General features: G+C 38.5%; 2 protein-coding genes across 6 annotated transcripts in view; one reads left to right on the plus strand and one right to left on the minus strand.

The window, feature by feature from the left end:
• Positions 1-1800, plus strand: part of PRMT8 (protein arginine methyltransferase 8) — a 57248-nt gene extending 55448 nt beyond the window's left edge. For all 4 annotated transcript variants that reach the window (XM_002194525.7, XM_072926194.1, XM_072926186.1 and 1 more), the window contains exon 11: positions 350-1800. In XM_002194525.7, coding sequence (XP_002194561.1) covers positions 350-433 — 84 coding nt within the window. In that variant the 3' untranslated portion in view covers positions 434-1800. The remainder of the gene's footprint in view (positions 1-349) is intronic.
• CRACR2A (calcium release activated channel regulator 2A) overlaps positions 1455-23605 on the minus strand; it is a 65766-nt gene continuing 43615 nt past the window's right edge. For both annotated transcript variants that reach the window (XM_030286002.4, XM_030285988.4), the window contains exons 15-18: positions 23139-23253; positions 21422-21523; positions 16859-16935; positions 1455-15869 (exon numbers count right to left, since the gene is read on the minus strand). In XM_030286002.4, the coding sequence (XP_030141862.4) occupies positions 15779-15869; positions 16859-16935; positions 21422-21523; positions 23139-23253 (385 nt within the window). In that variant the 3' untranslated portion in view covers positions 1455-15778. The remainder of the gene's footprint in view (positions 15870-16858; positions 16936-21421; positions 21524-23138; positions 23254-23605) is intronic.

The following is a 23605-nucleotide window of genomic DNA, read 5'->3' on the forward strand; positions in this document are numbered from 1 at the left end:
CCTTTAGCCTAAATTAAGAGCATCTCAATAGGGAATACCCTACAAAAAATTTCATAGGATACATATGATAACAGCATTTCAGAAGCTTTCTGAATCAGGAAATAACTAGAACATTAAATCCACCTCTGGAAGAGTATAGAAATATGACCTAAGCACAGATTGTATGGTGAATGCTATTAAACATATTACAGTCTGCTTTCTCAGTGTTAGCACCATTTAAAACCAGAAGTTAGAAACCACCACAGGAATCTCTTGGATCTGCTGGTCTTTTCAACTCAAGCAATGATAACTGAATTAATACACTAAACTTATGGTCTTACTTACATGTTGCATTTAAATCTTTTTACAGCGTGACCTGGATTTCACAGTAGACTTGGATTTTAAAGGACAGCTATGTGAAATGTCAGTATCTAATGACTACAAAATGCGTTAGCAAGAAACCTCTCAGAGAGATGAAAAGGAGAATTTTATCAAGTCTTGAACTGCTGAGCTTCAAGCTAGGAACAACTGTTCACAAGATTATTATATTAAATACTAGAATGTTTACTCTGATGGAGGGTGGTAACCTGATCTTTCTTGCAGATAGTACAGGGGGCTGGGATCCCACTGTGAATGTACAGTATACAGAACTGTAGCTTTTGTTAAACATAGGAAAAAAAAATAAGCAACAGTCTTGAGTGTTCTGGTTAACTTTAGGGTGGCAGAAGATGCTTATACAAATTGTATTACTTACTGTGAATTTCTGGTTCTTCCAAGCTTTGCATGTTAAAGATGATTAGGGCAGTTTTCTCACTATGAAAGACTACTACAGCACATTACTGTGATAGTATTACTGGACTTATATTCAATATAAATGAATATATATATTGTACATGAGGAAAAAAAGTCACTTCATAATAGGAATTTGTTTTGTGATTATTTAATTATCATTACGCAATTATGGAAAGATAATGATGTTACCGCTGGCGCTACTCTAGGCAGTGATATATTCCATTAACTGTCCAATGTTATAGCTTTGGTAAATATTCCATGCAAAGTGTAGATAAGAGCTGGGCATTTACAGGAAGTTCAACAACTATATTTTTGAATGTCCTCTGAAAATGTGGACCATTAGTTTTGAAATTCACCTTTACAACTGGATGTCTGTCAGAGCTTTAAAAAACATTAGCTTTTTATCCTTGAAAATATTCTGTGGTTTTTATAGCTGGATTTTGCATGAGACTTTCAGAAATCAGACACCTAGTATTTAAATGTGATGAATGCAAAGTCTCTGAAATGGTGGATAATTCATGCTTCTTGTCATGCCATATTTCAGTTCTTTGCAAAATTCTTAATACAAAATAATTTTTAAAAAAATAGGAACTAGTGTTACCTTTTGGTGATGTTTTAGATAAGTTTTAAATTGCAAATATTATTCTCAAGAGTGCAGTAATTTGCAGGAGCAAGTCAATGTCTTAAAAAAAAAAAAAGTCGATGGCTTCTGATATTACTAAGATGTCTGTAGCTTTCCCATCCCCTTGAGTCCCTTGTTTTTCGTACAAAATCTCCTGCTTATTGTTAAAATATTAAGTGCTTATAATTCCTCATATATATGTATCAGGTCTTTTTACTATATGAATGTGAGCCATTTAACCACATGTAATTCATCAACAACCGCATCACCAGTCCTATTGACACATTTTCCAGTCTGTCTGGCATTAGGCACTAAATCATGTTCTATCTTGTACTGGATAAGATTGACTAGTTTTTTGCCTAAAAATATTTTTAATCACCTGCAAATAAAGCATACTTGAAGATGTATTTTGCCAGTATTTGTCAACTTCTCGCTTTTTAGAAACCTATTTCTATTGATTTTCCCTCCACAGAAACTGTACAGTGCCTCCATTTTCTTATGGTCTAAATAATATGATCTGGGGATTTTATCAAATGGTATCTATGTAGAGTGAAATTAAACTGTAATTCAGCAGTAAATGATACTGTTTGCAATTTGGTTCATCACTGTTGTTTTTAAAGCTTCTTTCATATTTTTGGATTGAAGATGAACAACTTACCTTACAAAATTGAATTTATCTGTGAAATATTGCTGTCATTTTCAAGGAATGAGTTCAGCTACTCTTTCAGTAATGGACTGGGAAAAAAAACATCTACAAGTTGCTTTCTAGTAACACTTCTGTGATTCTAGGAATTTAAGGTAAGGCAATCTAACACAGTTTTTCTCAGGCCCTCCATTTATATAAAAATCTGCTCAAACAATATTTTCTTTTTCCTCTCTGCCACTAATCACTGAGACAACTATTACTGAAAGAGGAAAGACTCTTACCTTTTTTGCCTAAATTATACTTTGAAAGCATTTCAAACCATCCACTTCTCTACCCACAACATAAATATTTAATAACTTTAATACTAAAAAAATAACAAAGAAAGGGGGGGAAACTCTCATACCTTATTTAAAATAAAGACAGAAAAAAACAAGAAGAGAAAGAGAGGAAAAAAATAAGATTCCCAATGGTTTTTACTGAGAATGTGTAATTTTTGCCTGATGGAAAGCACTGGTCAAGCAGCAAAAAAAAAACCCCACTTGATCAGAACAGCTCATTAAACAATTTAGAAGTATTTAAGAACTGCTGTACATCAATTGCCCTTTCTGCCTCATCTTTCAACTGCTGACAGTGAAGTGTTTGTCTCTCTTCAACAGTGGCCACCTTGCCTTAGTACTGGAAGTGTCCTTTCACTTCTGTGTTGCAGGATTATGTTCTGACTGATAGTGTTAATGGCACAGTCCTGAGGTGGTCACCACACCTCAGGCACATTCCATCCTGGAAAATTAGCTTGTGCTTTTCTTCACATTAAAAAAAAAAAAAAAAAAAAAAAAAAAATTTATTTCTCCATGACAGAAAGAACTGAGAGTGTCTACCAGAGTGCTGAGTGCCTTAAAATCACAGTGATCAAAAAGCAAATGCAGCCTTGCAAGGCCATTAAAGCTGTTACCTACCAACAAGGTTTTGAAAGCATGGGTGAGTTCTGCACACACAGCATCAGGCAGGTCAGCATTAATGAAACAGGTATACAAAGATCGTGCAGGTCAGGTGCAATCAGCTACAAGGTTTTCCTCAGCAATCCAAGTCTGGGTAACTACCACAGAGTCTGAGCCTCATTTTTTATCAAGGCATTAATAAGAAGGCTTCTCGTGGACTCCAGGACTGAACCCAAGCCACTGATTTTTCAAAGCTTTACATTAAAATATAATGACAAAATGATGGCTGAAAGCTGAAACAGAGCACGTGTTTAAAAGATTTAATTTCCTTCCCACAAAAAGGAAAAGAAGATCATGAGCTGAGGACAGAGCATGAGAAAGAAACAGAAATACAGTATTTACACAAAAGACTGTCCCTGATGAGTAACACAGCGCTGGAGAAAAGAGAAAGCAGGTCGCTTCTGCCTTGACTCTGATCTTAACGAGAAAGTATTAAAGCACTTCTCAGGGATTGTTCTGTCACTTGAAACAAAAAGAAGCATTCAAAAAAAGTTCCATGCTGAGCATGCCTCTAAAAGGCACAGTGGGCAATTCACACTTGCAACGCTTGATAGGATTAAGGAAGTAGTCCCTAGTGTTGGGGGGTCACTCTGTATTCCCAAGGTTCTCTAAAGAACAGCATGGTATGGCTCTATTCTCATAAGAGCTTCTTATTCCCAGCACAAATTAACCCTTGCCAGATGTCAATAGCTTCAGGTTTAGGTTTTGCAAGGCTTGTTCTGGGGGCCTCTCTATGTGCAGAATTAGGGGTTTACAGCCTTTTAATACTGTTTTAGACCTCTAATAAGAGTTGAAACTGTTGAAAATGGGAACAAGAATATTACCCAAGGTGGTAATATTTACTCAGTAATACCCAAGACATGTTTTTACCACAATGCTAATTTAAAGAATCTTCTCAGAGGTCACTACTAACAGGATTTGTTTTAAATTTAATATTAATTCAGAAATTATTTTAACACATATATATTTGATTATAGATAACTTCATTCACTTAGAAGGTAAGTTTATAAAGGATACATGGTATTCTATGTATATAATGAAGATTAAGTCCCTACTTTAGGAAGATTAGAAAGTACAGGGCTGACCTACTGGAAAGCAGCTCTTCAGAGAAGGACCTGGAGATGCTGGTGGACAATAAATTGTCCATGAGCCAGAGGTGTGTCCTTGAGGCCAAGAAGGTCAGCAGTATCTGGGGTACCTCAGGAAGAACATTGTCAGCAGGTTGAAGGAGGTGATCTTGCCCCTGAGTGGAGGGGCAAGATCACTGGTGAGGCAAATCTGGAGTCCAGTTCTGTGTCCAGTTCTGGGCTTCACAGTCCAAGAGAGCCATGGAGCTCCTGGAGCAGGTGCAGCAGAGGGGAATGAGGATGACTGGGGGACAGGAGCATCTCTCTTAGGAGGAAAGGCTAAGGGAGCTGAGCCTGCTCAGCCTCAAGAAGAGAAGACTGAGAGAGGAGCTTTTCAATGTCTGTAAGCACCTTAAGGGAGAGTGCTGAGAGAACGAGTCCAGACTCTTCTCAGTGGTGCCCACTAATAGGACAAGAGGCAAAGGAGAGAAACTGATGCACAAGAAGTTCCACATGAGCCTGTCACTTGGCTTGCTCAGCCTAGAGGAGATTGAAGGGAGACCCCACTGTGGTCTTTAACATCCTAACAGGGAGAAGCAGAGGGGAAAGTACTGACCTTTGCATCCTTGCAGCCAGCAGCAAGACACAAGGAAACAGCATGAAGTTGAGTCAGGGAGGTTTAGGTTGGATATCAGGAAAAGGTTTTTCACTCAGAGGGTGGCTGAGCACTGGAACAGCCTCTCCAGGGAAGTGGTCACAGCACCAAGCCTGACAGAGTTCAAGAAGTGTTTTGGACAACACTCTCAGGCAAATGGTATGACTCTTGGGGCTGTGCTGTGCAGGGCCAAGAGTTGGACTCAGTGATCCTTATGGGTCTCCCTTCCACTTCAGGGTATTCTATGATCTCATGAGGAAGAACTTCACTGTGATCAAGCACTGGAACAGACTGGCCAGAGAGGTTCTGGAATCTCCTTTCCTAGAAATATTTAAAAATCACTTGGAAACTAATCCTGAGTAATGAATTCTAAGGGACCCTGCTTGAGCAGGGGGTTAGACTAAATGACCTCCAGTGGTCCTTTCTGAAACTAACCATTCAGAAATCTTTTGGTTTCCAAGAACAAAGACTCCCCCCAGCCTCTCTGGACAGCTGTTCCAGTGTTGTGATAATCTCACAGGGAGAGTTAAAAGGTTAAAACAAGAGAAATTCCAGTTGAACTTAATGTTCAACTGGAATTTCTCTTGTTTTAACCTAGGAGTGTTGGTTCTTGTTATTTTACTATTTTCCCCCTGAGAAAAGCCTGGCTCTCTTTTCACTGTAACTCTCCATTAGGTACTGGAAGATACAGTTAGTCCCCACCTTAGTGCCCTCATCGTAATTCCCCTCTTCCCTACACAGCCCATGACTGCATCCTAGCCTTTCATAAGAATTATACCTCCTATGTACCTGTTATCCCTCCTCCTCCATTTTCCCCCCTAACAGTCTATGCTGCTGCTGTAACACTGTGCTTAACAAATGCATCTAAGGATTTTGCAACAAATGTAATCACAAGGATCACTATTTAAAAGAGAACTTCAGTTTTCTAACTGTGCCGTGTTGGTGCCATGGAGGACACATTTTATGAGCAATTGCTATTGGCTTATAAAGTCTAAATTTATGCCAGTATGTGCATCTGCCTAGTTGGAACATACAACTAAGCCAGGTGATTTCTTTTTCAGTAGGCATGAAGCATTCACAGACTAGTTCCAACTAGAAAATGGGGAGGTTTTTACCTTTTTTTGAAACATTTCTTTCAACATTTCTTAGAGATCATCTTAGATCTTAATCTGCTAAGCACATGTGGGAGTCATATAGAAGACAAATCCTTTAGATGGTATCTAAACTTCCTAGAAATTAAGTGTGAATTAACAGCACCTACAAATCTTTTCAAAAAGCAACTAAAGAAATAAACCTGATGTTTCAGATCTGATATAACAAAATGTTTAAAGAGAACATGAATCATCAGCTAGAGATTTCCCAGAAAACTGGTGTTTCTGCACAGTTAGGGTGAGCCAGGGCAGTAGTACACCTACAGGGAACAAGAGTGTTCCCTGAAAATAGCTATTGCTTCTGGGGATAACCACAAAAAAGGTAAAATATGTGTTCTACACAGTCAAGACAGAGAAAGAAGCAGACCACTGCTCACAGATGACTGCTAAAGCAGACCACCTGTCTCTTAGACAAAAAAAAAAAAAATCTTCTAGGGTGCAGATACAACTGACAGGAAAGAAAAAGATTTTTATGATCTCAAGATTTTTGAAATCGCTGCTGTTTACTTTGTATATCTTCCAGGTTTTACAGGTACCAATACAATTTCCCTGACTCCCTTCCCTTACTCTTTTCTTTGTATGTTTGATATTTTCTCATTTTTGAGTGGAAACCAACAATGAAGATTTGTGATGATGCAAGCAACATGAAGATAGTATTTTTTGAGAAAGCTTGGGCAGATACTATAGTGTGATTATGAAACAGAAAGAAACCACGTTACCTTTGAGATAACAACAACTGCAACACAAAATCAGTCTTACTTCATCAAACTGCACATAGATTTGGGCTGCAATCCAAGTCATTCCTCTGAATCATCAAGTGCAGTCTTTTAGAAGCACAGCAATCAGCAAGATCAAGCCTGAGCTGACCCCTAAGTCTTCATGTTAAAAAGGGAACATCCTCTTTTGCAGCTCAGTTCTGTGCTTTTGTGTCCAGCCATTTCCCATTTACATAAGTGAACCATCAGCATTTCCAGTACAACACAGCCCTAGAACCAGAAATGGACCCCTGTGTTAAGGTCACAACAGAATTTAATCACAAACCATACCTGCCCTACCATTTTGATGCAGGAATATGAACAGGCAGCCCAGAAAGGCACATGTAACTCATTAACAGTAACTTGCAATGCCGATCAGTTAGCAAAAGCTCTTTATCACCATTGTGGCATATTTTTCACATTTATTGGCATGAAAAATCAATGTCATTAGCTAATGAGATACGATTAAAGCAAATATAATTGCTATTATCACTACCAAGGGAGTATCTCAGAAAAAAAAGCTCATTATTTTGCTCGCTTTCCTATGGGGTGAGTGTAGAAATATAGCAAGAAACCTAAGTGCTGTTTGAAGCTGAAGCAGCAGCGTGTGAGGGATAACATTTGTATGTCAAGTAGCCAACAACAAAACACGTGATGACAATACATTTTGAGCTAGGAATTGAGGGTATGGAAGGAGCAGAATTCAAAAAGTGAAGGTATCCTTTACAAGTAAAGATGTGCAGGTAACTGAGAAAAGAACTTAAGAAAATAATTAGAAAACACTCAGAAGACTGGGTAAATTGTCCTGACACAACCCACTAACAAAAGTAGTGAAGACAATAAGGTCAAACATTTTCTTGGAGAAATTTTCATTTGAATTCTTTTGCTAAATGATACCATTAAGTAAGCAGCAGGATGCCTACTCTCCATCTGGGCAAATTCCTGGACCCTTGCAACCTCATGTTCATGGGTCCAAATGCAAAATTCATCTTTGCTCACCAGAACATTGATACTATGTTACATTCTTCCCATTCTTCTTCCCTCAACAGTACTGGCATAATATGCTGTTTCTTTTCCTTCATATTGAGAAGTTTCTAGGTTGTATTTCAGGGATATATAGGATTCCCTGTGTGGAATCTGCTTATAAACCAAAACCAGACCTTTCTCAAACATTCCTACTAAGCTGTCTTCATCTGTTACTTGTCTGTGTGTCATGTATCCTTTTTCCTACAGTCCACTCATGTAAATGCCTGTGACAGTGAGGATAAGTCTAATTGGCCTGGAGATACTGCCAGTCCCACAAGACTTTGAACATTTATAGACAGCTAGAATTGAGGAAGACAGAAAGTACCACTGTGGTTTACCAATTTATTGAAAACATCCAACCCCATTGCTGAAGCAAGACAAGCTGGAACAGGTTGCCTAGGACCACTTACAGTTAGGTTTGGAGTATCTTCAAGGATGGACACTCCACAATTTCTCTGGGAAAACAGTGTTTGAGAACTTCTACAGGAAAAAAGAAAAGGTAATTTCTTGTGTTCAGATGGAATTTCATGTGTTTAAATTTGTCCCTGTAGCCTCTTCTACAGTCAGTGGATACTCCAGAAAAGAGTCTGGCTCCCTTCACTTCATTCCGGAAGTTCCTTAAGTATTTACATTTACTGATAAGATCCCTCCTGAGCTTTCTCTTCTTTAAACCCCCTGGGCCCAGTCATTCAGCTGGTTTTCAGAGCAGTTTCCCGTCCAACTGTCTAACACTTTCTCATCTTGTCAGTGAGGATGTTATGGGAGAGTGTCAAAAGCCTTACTAAAGCTGAATTAAACAACATCCATTAAGCTCTGCTCATCCATCAAGCTAGACATCTCATTGTGGAAACTATCAGCTTCGTTATGCACAATTTCCCCATTGTCATTCCATGCTGATTATTCCTGATCACCACCTTGTCCTTCATGTATCTCAGAATGGTTTCCAGGACTAGTTGTCCATCACCTTCCCATGGACTGTAAGGCTCACTGCTGTCTGGACCCTTCTTTTTGCCCTTCTGGAAGACAGGACGGACATTTGCTTTCTTAGAGATGTCTTGCACCACAGAGTGCTTTCATAACACCCTTAAATGCTCTGTTGCAGGTGTTGTGGTGATCTTAAATTAACTGCTAGGCTTTAATGTTGGTATACAAAGCAGACATTCAAAACAGGCTGCTTAACTAAAATGATATTTGTTTAGGGATTTTTCCCTCTGTACCACCAAAATGTAGGTTGTAAGGAAACCTTGGAGGTTTCTATTCCAAGCAGAAATTTCCTCAAAGCTATGTCAAATCACTGTGGCTTTGTGTAAAAACTGTCCTGAAAACTCCCAAGGATATGGATTTTATAAGTTATCAGCAAATTGGATACAAATCCCCTTCACAATAAACCATGCCTAGCTTATTTAGCATTACATTTTGAAATCTGGCAGAAGTTAATTTTTAATCATTTGATAGATGTCTGCAATTGTGTATGACTTAACTTTCTTGACCAATGGCACCCTACAGTAATCTAAGCATACCATGTTTGCACAGCTGCATTGTCTGCATAGCAATGACAGAAAGATACATTTAGCTACTGTTCTACACAAGAATCATGTCAGCAAGGAACAAATATTAAACAAAAAAATTCACTATTTAATAATCTAAGCGCACTCGATTTCTCAGCAGCATTCCCTGCACGGGACAAGCCAAGAGCAAGGGCTTCACACATTTTACCTAAGTTTAGTAATTCCCTGCACAACCTCCCCTGGGGCTTCTAATGACACAAATTATTTCAGTGTAAAAGGTGACTCTACAGAGGGTTACAAATAAAAATGCTTATAATCATACCTGTAGAAAGTTTCACTCCTATCATTCGTCTTTCTGACAGAAATGTCATTTAATGCAAATCAGTTTCTCTGTCAGAATAATACTTAAAGAAGTCCTGTCACTGAAAAACTGCATTAGTGATTTATGCCTCATTTCAGAGGGATGAGCAACAGCCTTATTACAGCCTCATAATATAAATCCATACAATACAGGGTTGCTATGACAACTGATGAGCCTTAATAGCCTAGATTCAAAGGACCTTGTTCAAAGCTGTCAAGTAGTGCAGTTCAATGCAGTTCAGTCATTTGCACCTGTAAGAACTGGGAGAAGGCCATGCAGAAACTAAGCGGTTCACTCAGGCTCTCAGGGGAGGCATCTGAGTTTTGCAGCTGAGAGCCTTCCTTACCTCTGAGCTATGCACTCCTAATCCTGAGGCTTTCCAGCCCCCATCAGAGGCACCCAAACTGGCGTTTGGTTTCAGCAATACTGAGCTCCCCAGACTGCCTGAGAAATAGGGTTCACATCCAGTTCCATTTATTAACAGTAAAAGAGGAGGTTAAAAAGAGGTAAGACAATTAAACACCTTCTTGGTACTGAAAATGGGCTGCCCACCCCTCTAGACTTCTTTTCTCAAAACTGTGATCTTAGCCGTGTTTTCCGCCCATATCCTCCCACTAACTGTGGTATTTGTCAGATTTTGCTGGGCTAGTTCAGCTCACTAACACAGGAGAGAATTCTGTCTTTTTCTTCTTTTCTGTACTATTTTTCTCCTTGAGATTCTGCCAAGGCCCAAAATGGCTTGTTGCAGGGTTCTAACAACTTGCCAAAGGTAAAATGGAGGAGCAACAACTGGCAGGAATGGAGAGTTGCAAACCTACCCAGTGGTCTACCCTCTGAAAAGAGAAGCACCTGAGCTTTAACCGCAGCTATACAGTCACAGCAATATTCACATCCTTGATTCATAGACTTGACTTGCTGTGAAAAGGTAATATTTTAGTGTCATGCTGCAGCAGCACTGAATCCTGCAAATAGGCAGACTGGTGTTTACAAGGAGGTCATTAAGAAGACAGAAAAGAAAAAAAAGCTTAAGCCAGATACAGTGACACAAGACCTAAAAAAGCATATTATGTATCCTCTGAGCAAAAAAAATATGGGTCTCACAACAGGAGGCAAAGATGATACAAGACAAAACACCAGGCACAACACAGTATGTCACAGAGGGATGGTAGCTGTGGCTGCTGCTCTTCACTGCTGCAAGTCCAGCCAAAACCTGAGCTGAGTACATACTGCAAAGGTGTAGATGCATACACAACACATTAATGTCATCAGCCACACAAAACACAGCAGGGTCTTCACTGCTCATTACCCACACACGAACAGCACCTCAAGTAATGGGAGCACTTGAGTAAGATTCAGAGCCACGTGTTATTCAAATGTCTCGGTTCCACAGATTCCCTACTCCCTTCATGTTCAACCCATGAAAACCAGACATTTCAGTGAGAAAGCTCCTCTGAATCTGGGTTTTTTCTTGTAATGATTGTTGTGCTCAGGAGAAGCATGTGGCAGAAAAGGCACTGACAACTGCAGGAGCTAAACACAGCTGTCCAGTATAGATGGACTTGTTTGAAACACTTCCCTCTTCAGTGTTTGAAAGGAAATAAGCAATGTTTCTCTGACTAATCCAATGTCCTTCAAATTCTAGTACATTTGGAAGGATTCAGTGTCACTGCATACAGCATTTCAGATTAGTAATAGAAATGAACTTTTATACATGCCCTGTAAAGTTAACCTACTGGGGTTTTTTCCCCTTTGAGAAGCCCATTTTCATCAGACAATAACCATGTGCATTTTACTAGCTTCATATTAAAAGAACTTCAGTTGTCTGATGTGTGAACAGGCCAAAGTGCCCAACTCTCTCCTTTTTCCAGAAGTGTATGTGAGTCCTATTGCAATTCCTCTAATTTCAATAATCAGAAAAGACCCATTATTTTAACAGCTGTGGATGAATTCAGGAAGTTGCCACTGATGAGCTTTATGAGCGTGTTTCTGCTTTCTAAAACAAGCTTCCACTTGTGCAGATGATAAAGTGGAATTATTCCAAAATGATCTCACATGGTAGAAAATTCTGCCAGTATATGGATGCTGCAAACAAAAATGGTCCCAAGTTGACAAATTTTACTTGAGTTAATTTACTACCAAAGTACACAAATCTTTTATCGATGATTGAGGTTCTGGGGAAAGAAAAAGAGTGTAAACCACTAGACAAATGTATTCATGTACACTTTTTCTCTCTCCTCTGCTCCTGACTTTCAGCTTCCTTTTCTTTCACTATGAGGTTAACTCTGTCTGTCAGAATTTGTCCAGGGAGCCAACTGGCAGCACAGGAAGTTGTGGGGCTGGGTGTAATGCTTCCTGCCACCCCAAATAATATAGTTTCAGCCATTCAAACCCAATGGTTCCAATTGTCCTTGGCTTTTGGATGCCAGTTGTCCTGGTCCTCATTTGTCCCTGCTCCAGTACGGGGTGTGACCACTGACTGCAGTCCTTTCAGAGGCAAACTTGCTTCCGTGTGGTCTGCTCCTCACATATTCCTTGTGTGTGGAGCATTCCCATTTTAAGAGCTGCAGATCACTCCTTAAATCTGGTATGTGAGGAGATGTTGTACACTTCTTTCAGGAAGGATTTTTTTCCACTGTTGCTCCATTCATATCTGGGCAAACTGGAACCTGTTTCGACTGGCACACAGTAATTCATGGACATCCACTTCCAAAGGGTTAGGAGCACTGTGTTATATCCATGCAAATGGACTTTGTATTGTGCACATCCAAAGATCTGTCAGTATTGGGTACCTGACCAGGCAGAGATAAACTGGGAGAATTTAAATGGAAAAATGGGGGAAAAAAAAAAAAAAAAAAGAGGAAAAAGATGCTTCACTACTATTAAGCCATTACTAACTTTCTGAAGAGCTGAGAAAAATACTGCCAGGAGGTATAAAACACTGCTGCAGTGTCAGAAGAGAGCAACCCAGCATCAAGGAATGTGGGAACATGACAATTCCCACACCAATTTGATGGCCAGCTGGACAGCAGAATCTGTCCAGGAGTAGAGCCTTGTAGTATCTTATTCATGCCTGCCTTCAGTGAGCATGAGTCCACCAGTAACTGCTGTTTGTTCAGGTGTGCCAACAGGTGAATAAAGCCTGACCTGAGGTTTAGATAACCAAACAGACCATGAGAAACCCTGGACACGACACAAGCTGCTTTGAACACTGCAAATAACAGAGTGAGAAGCTGAAAGCTGTTATGGACGGCACTGTGAGCCATGCCTGGACTTCCCAGGTGGATAAGGGGGAGTTACACATTAACTTCACAGATAATTGGAGGGAAATAGTTGGGACTCCTTTGGGAGTGGAAACTTGCAAGGCCAGCAGCACCTCAGTGACTGTATCAATAACAGCACGTAAAGTCAAGGTGCCTTAGGAAATGGTAGAAGAAATATGTATGTGCGTACAGATGTAGAAAGCCTGGGACTAACAGGGAAAAGGCAACTAGGGACAAGTTGTTTCTTTGGGATATGAAGGACAGAGAAAGGGAGGGGTCAGGGTAGATGGAAGGAGAATAAGCTTGGAAAAAATCAAGAGAAGGTAGAAAATAAGAGACCAGTTATATGCAGGCAAGCTGCTGGTCAGATTTAATCTGAATGAGCCTTGTACCCCATAGCTGCAGGACATCCAGTCTTTTCCTTAAACCTTATTTCCTGCTTGATCCTGGGGTGAAGTGTAGGGCAGAGTAGGAGAAAGAGAGCACTGCAAGTCAGAGGAGTTGTGTACATGCATATTTTCATCAGCAAACTTCAGTCTTGATCTGCTGGAAAGGAAGAGGAGGATTAGGTTATTTGTGTTCCTATTTATAGGAACGCTGCTTGTGTATATATGGGTGACAAGCAGTGAAGACATCAATCTCTGTGTTGTCTGTGTGGCTGATGACGTTGGTGCTGTGTGTGTACCTGTACCTTTGCTTGTGATTTGGCTGGACTTCCAAAGAGGATCAGCAGCAGCCACAGCTATCAATGCTAGATGGAGGACATTGCCTGGGTGCTAGACTGCACCAGATTTTTCTGTAGAAGGAGAAATATCCCTCATTCAAGGATTCAGCTGCTTTGAGAGCATTGTCTGCTCTCAAATTGTGTACATCCTGCTGGCAGGGTCTCAGTGAATGCTAAAAGACACCCGAATAAAAATGATCCCATGGGAGTCACAGAAAAAAAATCCACTTCACTTGTCACTGTCCTTCAAAATCAAGATGAACTTCAGGGAAAAAGAAATTGAGGATCTGAATTTGTGGGGTTGGAACCATGGACAGTAAAGCTGAAATTAAGGACTCAAACTGTCTTCCTGAGGCTGACAGAGGCTGGAGGAAATATTGCTGGTTCCAATACCAATGGGGGAACAGATCACTCAAAGTCAATTAGCAGAGCCAATATTTAAACTGATGGCACTTTTTTCCTAGCTGAAATTGGGATAAAGTGTTGGTTTTGTTGATGTTTAAATTAATGGTTTGCATTAGTTCAGCCCCAGTCAGGACTGAACGCAGATGTTCAATTCTAAGATTTCCATGATTGATAATATGCCACAGTCAATAAGGTGGCTCAACTTCTCCACAACCAGTAATGGACTTCAAGAAGCAACCCTGAGCAGTGAAAAGAAAACCTATTGATTTTCAGTAATGGACACTCATTTTGCTCATTTAGTTTTTTAGAGCTTCTTAGGCACCTCACTGAAGGCAAGGGGAGTTTTTTTCATTTGGATGAGCAGACTCCCAGGAATTAACAAGGGAAAAACTCTTAATACAGCTTATACTGGGCTGTTTGGTTCATCCATCATTCCTGATAGAAGTAAACCCCTGGTTATACTACCTGATAAGGAAGGGGTCACATTTGGACCCAAACTCATAAGAAAGGGCATTTGAGTGCTGGTATGGATATAAAAATTGCTGTAGGGCAAAGTCTATAAACCCCTATTGTCCAGTTCTTGGAACTAGATGAACACCTTTGATCAGACTGAAATCCCAAGAGCACAATTAATTACTGACAAAGTTTTTATCCAAAAACAGATTTACTTACTAAGCTAATGCTTAACATTCATCTTTAGTTTCAAATTGATTCATTAGTTAAATGAAAAATAACTTTTTAAAAACATTTAGAAAATTGATTAAAAACATAATGTTGGTAACAGTTTTATATAATGAAATCCACCATCTTTTATGTATATTTTAATGAAATAAATTATGCCATGGCTTCCACTTTGCCAACAAGCTCACCATTGTGAATACTTGTTCTTGAATGCTTACCACAATAGCTGGATGCAGTCAAGACATACCTCACCAGGAATAATTGCTGATCATGTGGTGTCTGGGTGACGCACTCTCAAGTTTCTTATTTCCATTTATATTCCACAAAAGCTTCCAAAGATAATTGACATCTGCGTTTCTTATGATCCACGGTGGGCCATGATTTTCTAAAATGCATCCCCATGGGTAAACTATGTCTCAGTGCTATCAGACCCTGGAGGAATGTTGTGTGGCAGCAGCTTTTGAAAAAGCAGTCACATGTTTAGCTACATGAGGAGGCATTTTTTCTTAGCATTGCTAAAAGAGCAATATCTCACCGAATTTCAGTGAGATTTTTTACTCATTAAATGCTGCTATTCCTGAAAATGAGATCCACTGTTTCTGAAAAGTCTACCTCCAAAATTTTCTATGACACCTCCTGTGACAGGCTTTCGGAGACAAAGAGCTGGTCAGTTAGCCTTAACATGTTTTGAACTACAAACAACTACACCTATGGAAATTTTTAAAAAATTGTAGAGAGAGCTTAGCACAAAATCAGGATCTAAGAGTCTGAACAGAAATGAAATAAGCAGTATTCAGAGGATGGGTTATTCACACAAGTAGGAATTTACTTCATATTCAAAATAGTTTTCTTCTTATAAAATTATTTCTTCTTATCAATAATGTGGCAGCTTCTACAAGCCTGATGACAAAGCAGGATACAGTGGTGTTAGGCATCAAACAGAATAAAAGACTGTTAATGCCCCAAATAAACTGTCAATTAACTAAAGATAGTATTTATAAAAGCAAGATCAGGTCATATAAAGATTTTGACTTTCACTTACACCTACAGTCAGAACACATCAGAAGAAATATTTGGAAGATAAAAGCAAGTCTGATAGTGCCAGGTAGTGTTGTATAAATATATGACTTGTTTAAACATGCCTCAGCATTTTATTGCTTCATACAGCATGACTTTTTGTTTGTATCGGATTGAAGTTCGATGGTTTTCTCTTTCACTTTGTCTTCATGTTCTTTTAAAATCCTGGAGAAAAGAAAGAATATTTGTGAGAAAAAAAGTCAATAAAACCCACAAGAGATTGAACAAAAAACCATTTTCCCAAGAGTAGAAAACTGTCCAGAGATTTAACAGAAGATGACAAAATTTTGTGAACTAACAAACAAAAAAAAAAGTACAATTATGGTGGCCCCATCACACAGCTGCTTTTGTTCATTTAGTTAGAAAAATTTAGTTAGTGCTGATTGTTAACATTTATTGCATATTACACAGACTCAAAACAGTGACTTTCATTTCTTACTTTGAAGGCTGGAACAAAACTAAAACAAATCTGGCTGCCTAGACATTCACCAATTACTGACACTTTCACAAAATTTCACTGATTTCAGCAACAATATTAGAGATTTGCCAACTCGTTACCAGTGTGTCTTCACCTCTGTAAGTAGTTCAGAGAGGCCATATTTTCCTGTATCTTTACCTCTAGCCTTTACATAACTTCAAAAATCCACTTCTTCCTATCTCCCAGCCCCTAGGCAGACAGCAGAATTTGAGCTGTAATGAGCAGAGGGAAGAAGGAAGTATATCCAGTGTCCTGCTGCAAGGAGTCAGCAGCATCCATTTTCAAGTATATTTCTCCAAACCTTCAGGAAATTCTTGCAAGAATTATCACAGCCAAGACCCTCAGCTTTCCTAGCAACAATCCAGATGTTTCTGAATCTATACAGAGTTTCACCAACATAACTCTTTAGGAACCTGAGCAACTCTCAGTCAGAGCAACAGGGTCAGGCAACAGAGCAGTTGAAAGGCAACAAATATTTCATCACCCTGAGTTTCTATAACGAATAAATATAAAACTAATATTAATATATATTATATAATACACAATTATATAATATATATTATATAATATTAATATAATATAACATAAAACTAATTAAACAAAGAGAATTCACAGTGTCATCATTTACAGGGAAGTCAGGCATATAAAAAACTCATTGTTAGTGTTTTCTTCTTACCTAGCTAAGTGAAGCACAGAATTTTCCACATTGTACCCAGAATATGCACTGCATTCATAGAAAATTAAATTGTAATCCTACAATAAAAGAGAAAAACCATTTCAATTACTTTTGCACAATGTCTCACCCCAGCTGTAAAAAGAGCAACACAGATATACCGAAATATGAAAATAAAAAAGGAGAAATAGATTATCTTAGAATTTTAATTCTAGAGCTAACAGTAAAGGGTAACAAAAGAAGTCCAAGTGTGCCTCACAAATAACAACTATATGCTTCTCTTAGCAGATATTATTTCTGTAGAACAGCTTTTGATATAAGAGCTCAAATGAAAACAGATCTTGTAAGGTACTAAGTCTTGTGACCTTCCCTTGTGATGATCAAGCAATTCCCACATCACTGAGTGCTGGACAAAGCAGGTGAAAAGAATCCCAGTAACTCTTCTTTCATCTTTTTGTACTTGTGAATTTTTTCTGCACCTTCTTTTGCAGTCAGCCTGCATCTTTCAGTTTTGTACTCCCCTGGGAGCTTTGTAATTAGGAATAGGGGGTAAATGATCAAGTCTTGGGAGAGATTCTCAGCCCTTCAGCTGAAGTCTTATAAATCCAAAGGCAAGAGATCATCTGCACAAGAGCCTGACCTGGCAGCTCTGAAGGCAGAGAAGTTTGAAAGGGAATGACAGATTATCCTCCAAAATTGACATCTGTTGACTTTCACAACCTACTACAATGAAGGTCACCTACACTGCCTCTGTGGTATTACTACATGTCCTTTTACCCATCCAGATTTCAAATTTCTATGCACTTTCCACCTGTCTCTGTGTCTTATTGCTATTTATAGCAGTAGCTTAAAATTCAAGCAAGTAAGTCAGTACCTTAGAAAATTACAATCACTTCTGCAGAGTTTCATTTATTGTTATTAACTATGGTTACTGCACTTATACTTATTTAACCACTCTTCAGAAGACACTTATAATTCAGTTTTCAAAACTTTCCATTAAGATGACCTGGTATTTCTGTTTTGGTTTCATTTCTTTTTTCTCTATATATTGTGCTTCCAGAATTGCACATCTTTTGGAAATTTTTGTCATCTTTGTGGAATTTCAGAGACAAAAAGTGGGGAAAAGAATTTCATAAATACAATAGTTTATTTTATAGCAGCTTTAATAAAAGTGCTTTAGAGTTACCCAATGTCAGTTTTGTACACGTAGTCAATGGTTATATTGTTTGTTCCAATGAAAAACAGAATTGAACAACATGCAATAATTTCTTGATGACCAGATAAGCACAGAAAAGCAGAGAAGTAAGAAATCAGGCAATGTTAGTGTTGAACAGACATTTTATCAATTTTTTAAACATATATAATATTTGCAATAATGCAACCCTATGATTCTCTTTCTTTTCTTAGAAAAGTTTTAAGATAAAATTTGACCAGGTTAAATTTCTTGCTAGCTATGCAAACAGAAGCTTGAAATCAAAATTACACTCTATTTTTCTGCTCTGCTAATCAGAACTCTTATAGAAAACCTACTGTGGTCATTTAATAGGTATTTCATGTCAGTCAAGCTGAGAGTGATACCACTCCAACATCTTCTCTACATACAACAGAGTATCACCAGAGGAGAACTCTCAGTGATAACTTCATTTATGCTGGCATAAATCTGAATGGATTTTTCAACAAATTGCTTGGATGGAAAGAAAACAATTTAAACCCAATTAATAATGAGTGCTTAATTCTCTCAGTCTAGCAAAAAGGTTCTTGTCTGAAAGGTGAGGGTCTGAAAATACAACATGCCATTTCCCTGATTCAAAGAGGAAATTTTAATTGATAGAAAACACAAGGCTCACAAACTAAGAACAGGCAGGATACATATAATTATTGAACTAGGAAATGCCATCCATCTCCATCCAGGAAGCAGCTACTGAACCTTGGAGACCACTGGCAATTACTTCATTTTAAAAACTTACCTACAAATCAGCAGACATCTAAAGAATAGGGAGGAAAATGAATTATTACCAGAGAGAGATGGGCAATTTTCTGTCCTGTAAAGTAGCATCACTCTCAGAATAGCTGCCTCATTAGCAGTATTTGTGTAAGAATGGCACTGACAAGTTGACAAAGTAGAAACTGTATGAATACACAGAAACAATCCTCATTCCATGAAGCACATATACTCTGCAAAGCCAAGGCAGACAAGGCATTATTATCTTGTTTTATAGCTGGGGAACAGCAATAGAGAAGGCTTTATTGACCCATTTAAGATCACTCAGGAAGTGTGTGCAGGGCAAAAATAAAATCATGTGGATATAAGCATGCCTGAGCAGCACCTTTATCATAAGGCATTTCATTGAAATAATTGGCACTGCTTACACTTCCGTACTCAAACAAAGCATTGGCTGCTCCTGGACACTCACAATATGATCTAAATACTCTCTCTTGTTGTGTTCATATGAACCCTTGATCACTGAATCAAGCTAAGCTAAAGAGAAAATTTTTATATGGAGTGTTCCTTCTGGATCCTCTGCTAAAACAAGTCAAATGGACTTCCACAATCCCTGTGCTCATTCCATGCTTCCTTTCCACGGGGTATAACAAACGCACTGGAACTACAAGTCTTCTCAAATGACAACTCCCTTCAGGCTGCCATTATTACTTTTAAAAATTAATTGTGCTGCCCAACTTGCAGAGAAGTTATGTCCCTTTCTGACTATAGAAAAAACTGGGTAAAACCAACCCCATCCTGTGAGACATGGAAACAGTCCTTAAAACTGCCGGACTTCAGGGCCAACAGGCTAAACTGATTCTTTGCACAAGAAGAGCTTGTTTTCACCAAATATGGCTATACAAATTAGCATCAGCTCAGCACCTAGCCCTGTGTACTTGGGATCATTCCTGAGTAATTCATGGGATTATTCACAAAATAAGTAACGCAGCTGCATACACTAACAGAGACATGGTATGTGGTTTCACTGGAATTACACGGCCATTTAGCAAGAATTAATATTTCATTAAAATTCATGGTTATTATTAGCTCAGCAAGCAAATTATTATAATTTAATTATATCTATGCTACTTTTCAACTAATCTATTGCCATTAATCACTCCTTCTCTCAGCTACCTCAGGCAGCACATTCAAACATTCAAGTGAATCATTCAGATCCATTCATTTGATTATAACTATCTTATTTGACAACTTTTTGTTTTACTTATGCAAAACATTTTATTTTCTTGCATGACATGTTAGAATTAATAGCCTGGTGGGCTGTGAGCTCTATATACTGGAATGATTCATCTTTGCTTTACTAGTAGTTTTTTTAGAGCAAGATGACATGCAAGACACCTACTCTCTGTCCATTTAGCAGTTACGTGTCACTTGTTTTTTCACAGAAGGATTCAGTGTTACACCCTGAATCCTTCCTAGCTTCCAGGGTCTCAAAGTTATCTGCATTTCCATGCACACAAGAAAACAGAACTGCTTTCCTAAAGGGAGGTCCTTTGGGGGATAAAGTTCAAGGCTGATAATCCTCTCCGACAAAAACCAAATAACGGACACAAACCTGAATAGGGAGGTATAATTTCAAAAGGCTATGTGAATAATCAAAATAAGGTAAAAAGAGACCTGGCCCTAATTCTTTCAGTTACAGAAAGGTGCCTAAGAGCACCTGGAAGAACAATTCTTCTTTCCTGGAAGAACAATTCAGCTGCACTTCAGATTTTGAAAATACCCCTTTTATTACTGGCAGCAAATCTATTTTCAAAGGCAAAAGAGGTAAATATATGAAATCCAGCACAGTGTTTAATCTAGGTATATTCCTACCAGCTCGGTGAATATTTCAGCAATATTTCAATTACTTACTTCCAAATAAATGAATACTCTGCAGGCATTCATGTTCAAACTATAAGCACTGTATAAAGACATTCAAAGGAAAAATTGATAGGCATGGTACACAGGAATATAAACAAGTATCTGGTATTTGCAGTCTCTTGATTGCTTAAATTATGCCCATGGATCACCAGTGCTCTCAGACTGTTAACTCTACTTATTTTATCTCCTTGATGGAAAGTTACTAAAAGTAAACATGTTTTCTACTCCTACCACAGGAGTAACAGATGGTCTTCTTTGGTTTTACAGGAGGTAGGAGGGAGAAAAGGTCCCCAAATTATCTCTATGTTAAGAATCCTTTCACAGGGAAAAGGGAGTTAAAAAGAGAGAGAAAAGAAGCAGCAAGGGAAAAAATAGAGAAAAAGAACAAAGAGAGAGGAGACACAATGAGAGTGAGTTCTTAAATATTTTCTTCTCCACTCATTTTTTGGTTTGGTTTAGGGGTTTTTACTTGATTTGTTTGGTTTTAGGGTGGTCTCTTTATCTCAGCAGTGTTGTAAATACTATAATTATCAGAACTTACATCACTGAAATCTGAATTGAAGAGTGTGACGGGGTTCCTAATACTTAAAGATATCTGTCTGACTAAGACTGATCTGTGTTTCTACGAATTTAAACACATTGAAACTCCATTTTAAAACCTTCACCTTCAAGCCTAGTAAGGAGTTCCCAAAGTACAGTACCTTTGCAAGATGGTCTCCCATTCCCATCGGGACCTCGCGCTCCTTTTCGTTATCGGTTTTGTTACCCAGCAAGAGAACAGGCATATTCTCCCCAGTTGCCTCCTGCAGAATAAACGGTAAATATCAACTGAAGTACTGAATTCAAAAGATCACAGATGAAGAGGATTAAAGCTAACAAATGTCACACTCTAACAAGACATTTAAGACTTCACACAAACTAGGTATGTGCCACTTTGCTTACAAACATGTCAGGTATTGAAGCTGGATAAAAGACATGAAAAAGACATAACGCTAAGATTACACTGATTAGGGATTTTTTTTAAATAACAGCACAGAAGCTCATTAGACTTTATATTAAAATGGGAGAGAGAAAACCACCATGCTACACAGGCTCAGATATTATGTGTTTACAGCCACTGCTTTTCTAATTACATGGCCAGGAAAAATAATGGCAACACCTGGGTACTATTATGCCAAATGAATTACACAAAATAGTGAAGAAATACACAGAATAGGCCCCCAAAAATACACAGAATAGAAAGAAATCAAAATCCATTCTGAAAAGGGTTATAATTATCACAGTGAGTGCTTTCATTAGGTGGGCTGAATGCTACAGCAGTAAAGGGACTTGGCAGTATGTCCAATTTAGCAACAGTTTGCAACAAAAATTAGTTAGTAAAGAAGAGTGAACTACTGGAGCTTGGAAAAAAGTTTTGACCACAATATTCCATTTTTCTGAATCAAAATCAGCCATGCTCCTCTAGCTTTTACCATGCTGAATTAAAGCATGCCACTAATTTATTAAGATAATATAATTAGCAAGGGCCTGTTCTTCCCAAATGCATGCTAATAGCACTTCAGTAAGGCTACTCGTATCTGGAATAACTATGACTGGAGGCATTTAAATGACTGAGTCCTAATCTGAACTCCCAAAGCCACCTCCTGGCCATTCTGGAAAACGATATGTGTTATACTAGAGCACATGCGCAATAAAATCAGACTAAATGATCTTTGCAGATTGATTTGTCCCTTACTTTTTCAGTGTGCAAAGAGGAAGTCACACTTCATTCTTGCCACAAGTCAGCCCTTTGTGGCAGCTGCTCTTACTCTGTTCTGGCCATAAGCAGATTCCATTGCTTATGCTCTTACATATGTTTTAATTTTTTAACTGACTGATGTCACTCAGTGGCATGGACTACAATTTTCCTTTCAAGTGGTTGAAAGGATGATCCCCAGGAAACTGAACTGTCTTTCACGAGGCAGTTTCACTGCACTACAGTGGATTACATAGCTCTAAGTTTATGGCTTATGTTCACAATATAATCTATTTTCCACAAGCTACATATTTGGTTATCAAATGTCAGTGATCATCAGTGATCACCAGATCACCATCATTGATCCAAAACACATCTCAATGCTAGCAGTGATCCAGTGGGGGTCCTCAGCTAAGCTCTCTTTGTGAGAAATCACAGGACTCCATGCTGGGATTTTCCCACCACTCAAAGTCCTTAAAACCCCGGAACTAAGATTTTTTTCTGTAGAAACAGAGATGAAAAACAACTTCACTGGCAACAGTGCAGACTGAACTCACAAGCAAAAATATAATTGTGACAACACAAGAAATATGGCGCTCTCTGTTTTACCCTGGTAACAGCCCTTGTTCAGAAGAAGGTAGAAATTAACACCAGGTTTTGGATTTCAAGTTATGCCAAGTTACCTCAATGCTTATCAGCCACTGCTTGACAGCTGTGAATGTGTCTTTTGCTGTTATATCATACATCACAATGACACCATCAGCTTTTCTGAAAAACTGCTTGGTAATGCTTCGGTACCTACAAGTAAGAATCTTGGTTACAGCTCTCTTCAACAGAAGCAACAATCTGACAAGTAAAAATTTATAGCAATTCTTCCATACAAAAGCAAATAAATTATTTGGGAAAAAAAAAAAAAGGTATTTTTTTAAAGAAAGTGTTTGGAAAAGCTCCCCCTGCCTTTTTTAACTGATTCTGGGTTAGGCAGGATAATTAGCTGCATATCTCACCTTCTCTCACCTCTTTCATTTTAAGCTTGGAGCAGAAATTTCCCCCTCACTAAGTGCTCTTCTAAAGCTAGCTAGGCCTTTTTCCAAAACTTCATGTAGAAAATGCAGATTGTCATTATCATCCTTGCTTTTAGAAATAGTAA

Source organism: Taeniopygia guttata, chromosome 1 (genome assembly GCF_048771995.1).
Source record: "Taeniopygia guttata chromosome 1, bTaeGut7.mat, whole genome shotgun sequence".
NCBI classification, from domain to species: domain Eukaryota; kingdom Metazoa; phylum Chordata; class Aves; order Passeriformes; family Estrildidae; genus Taeniopygia; species Taeniopygia guttata.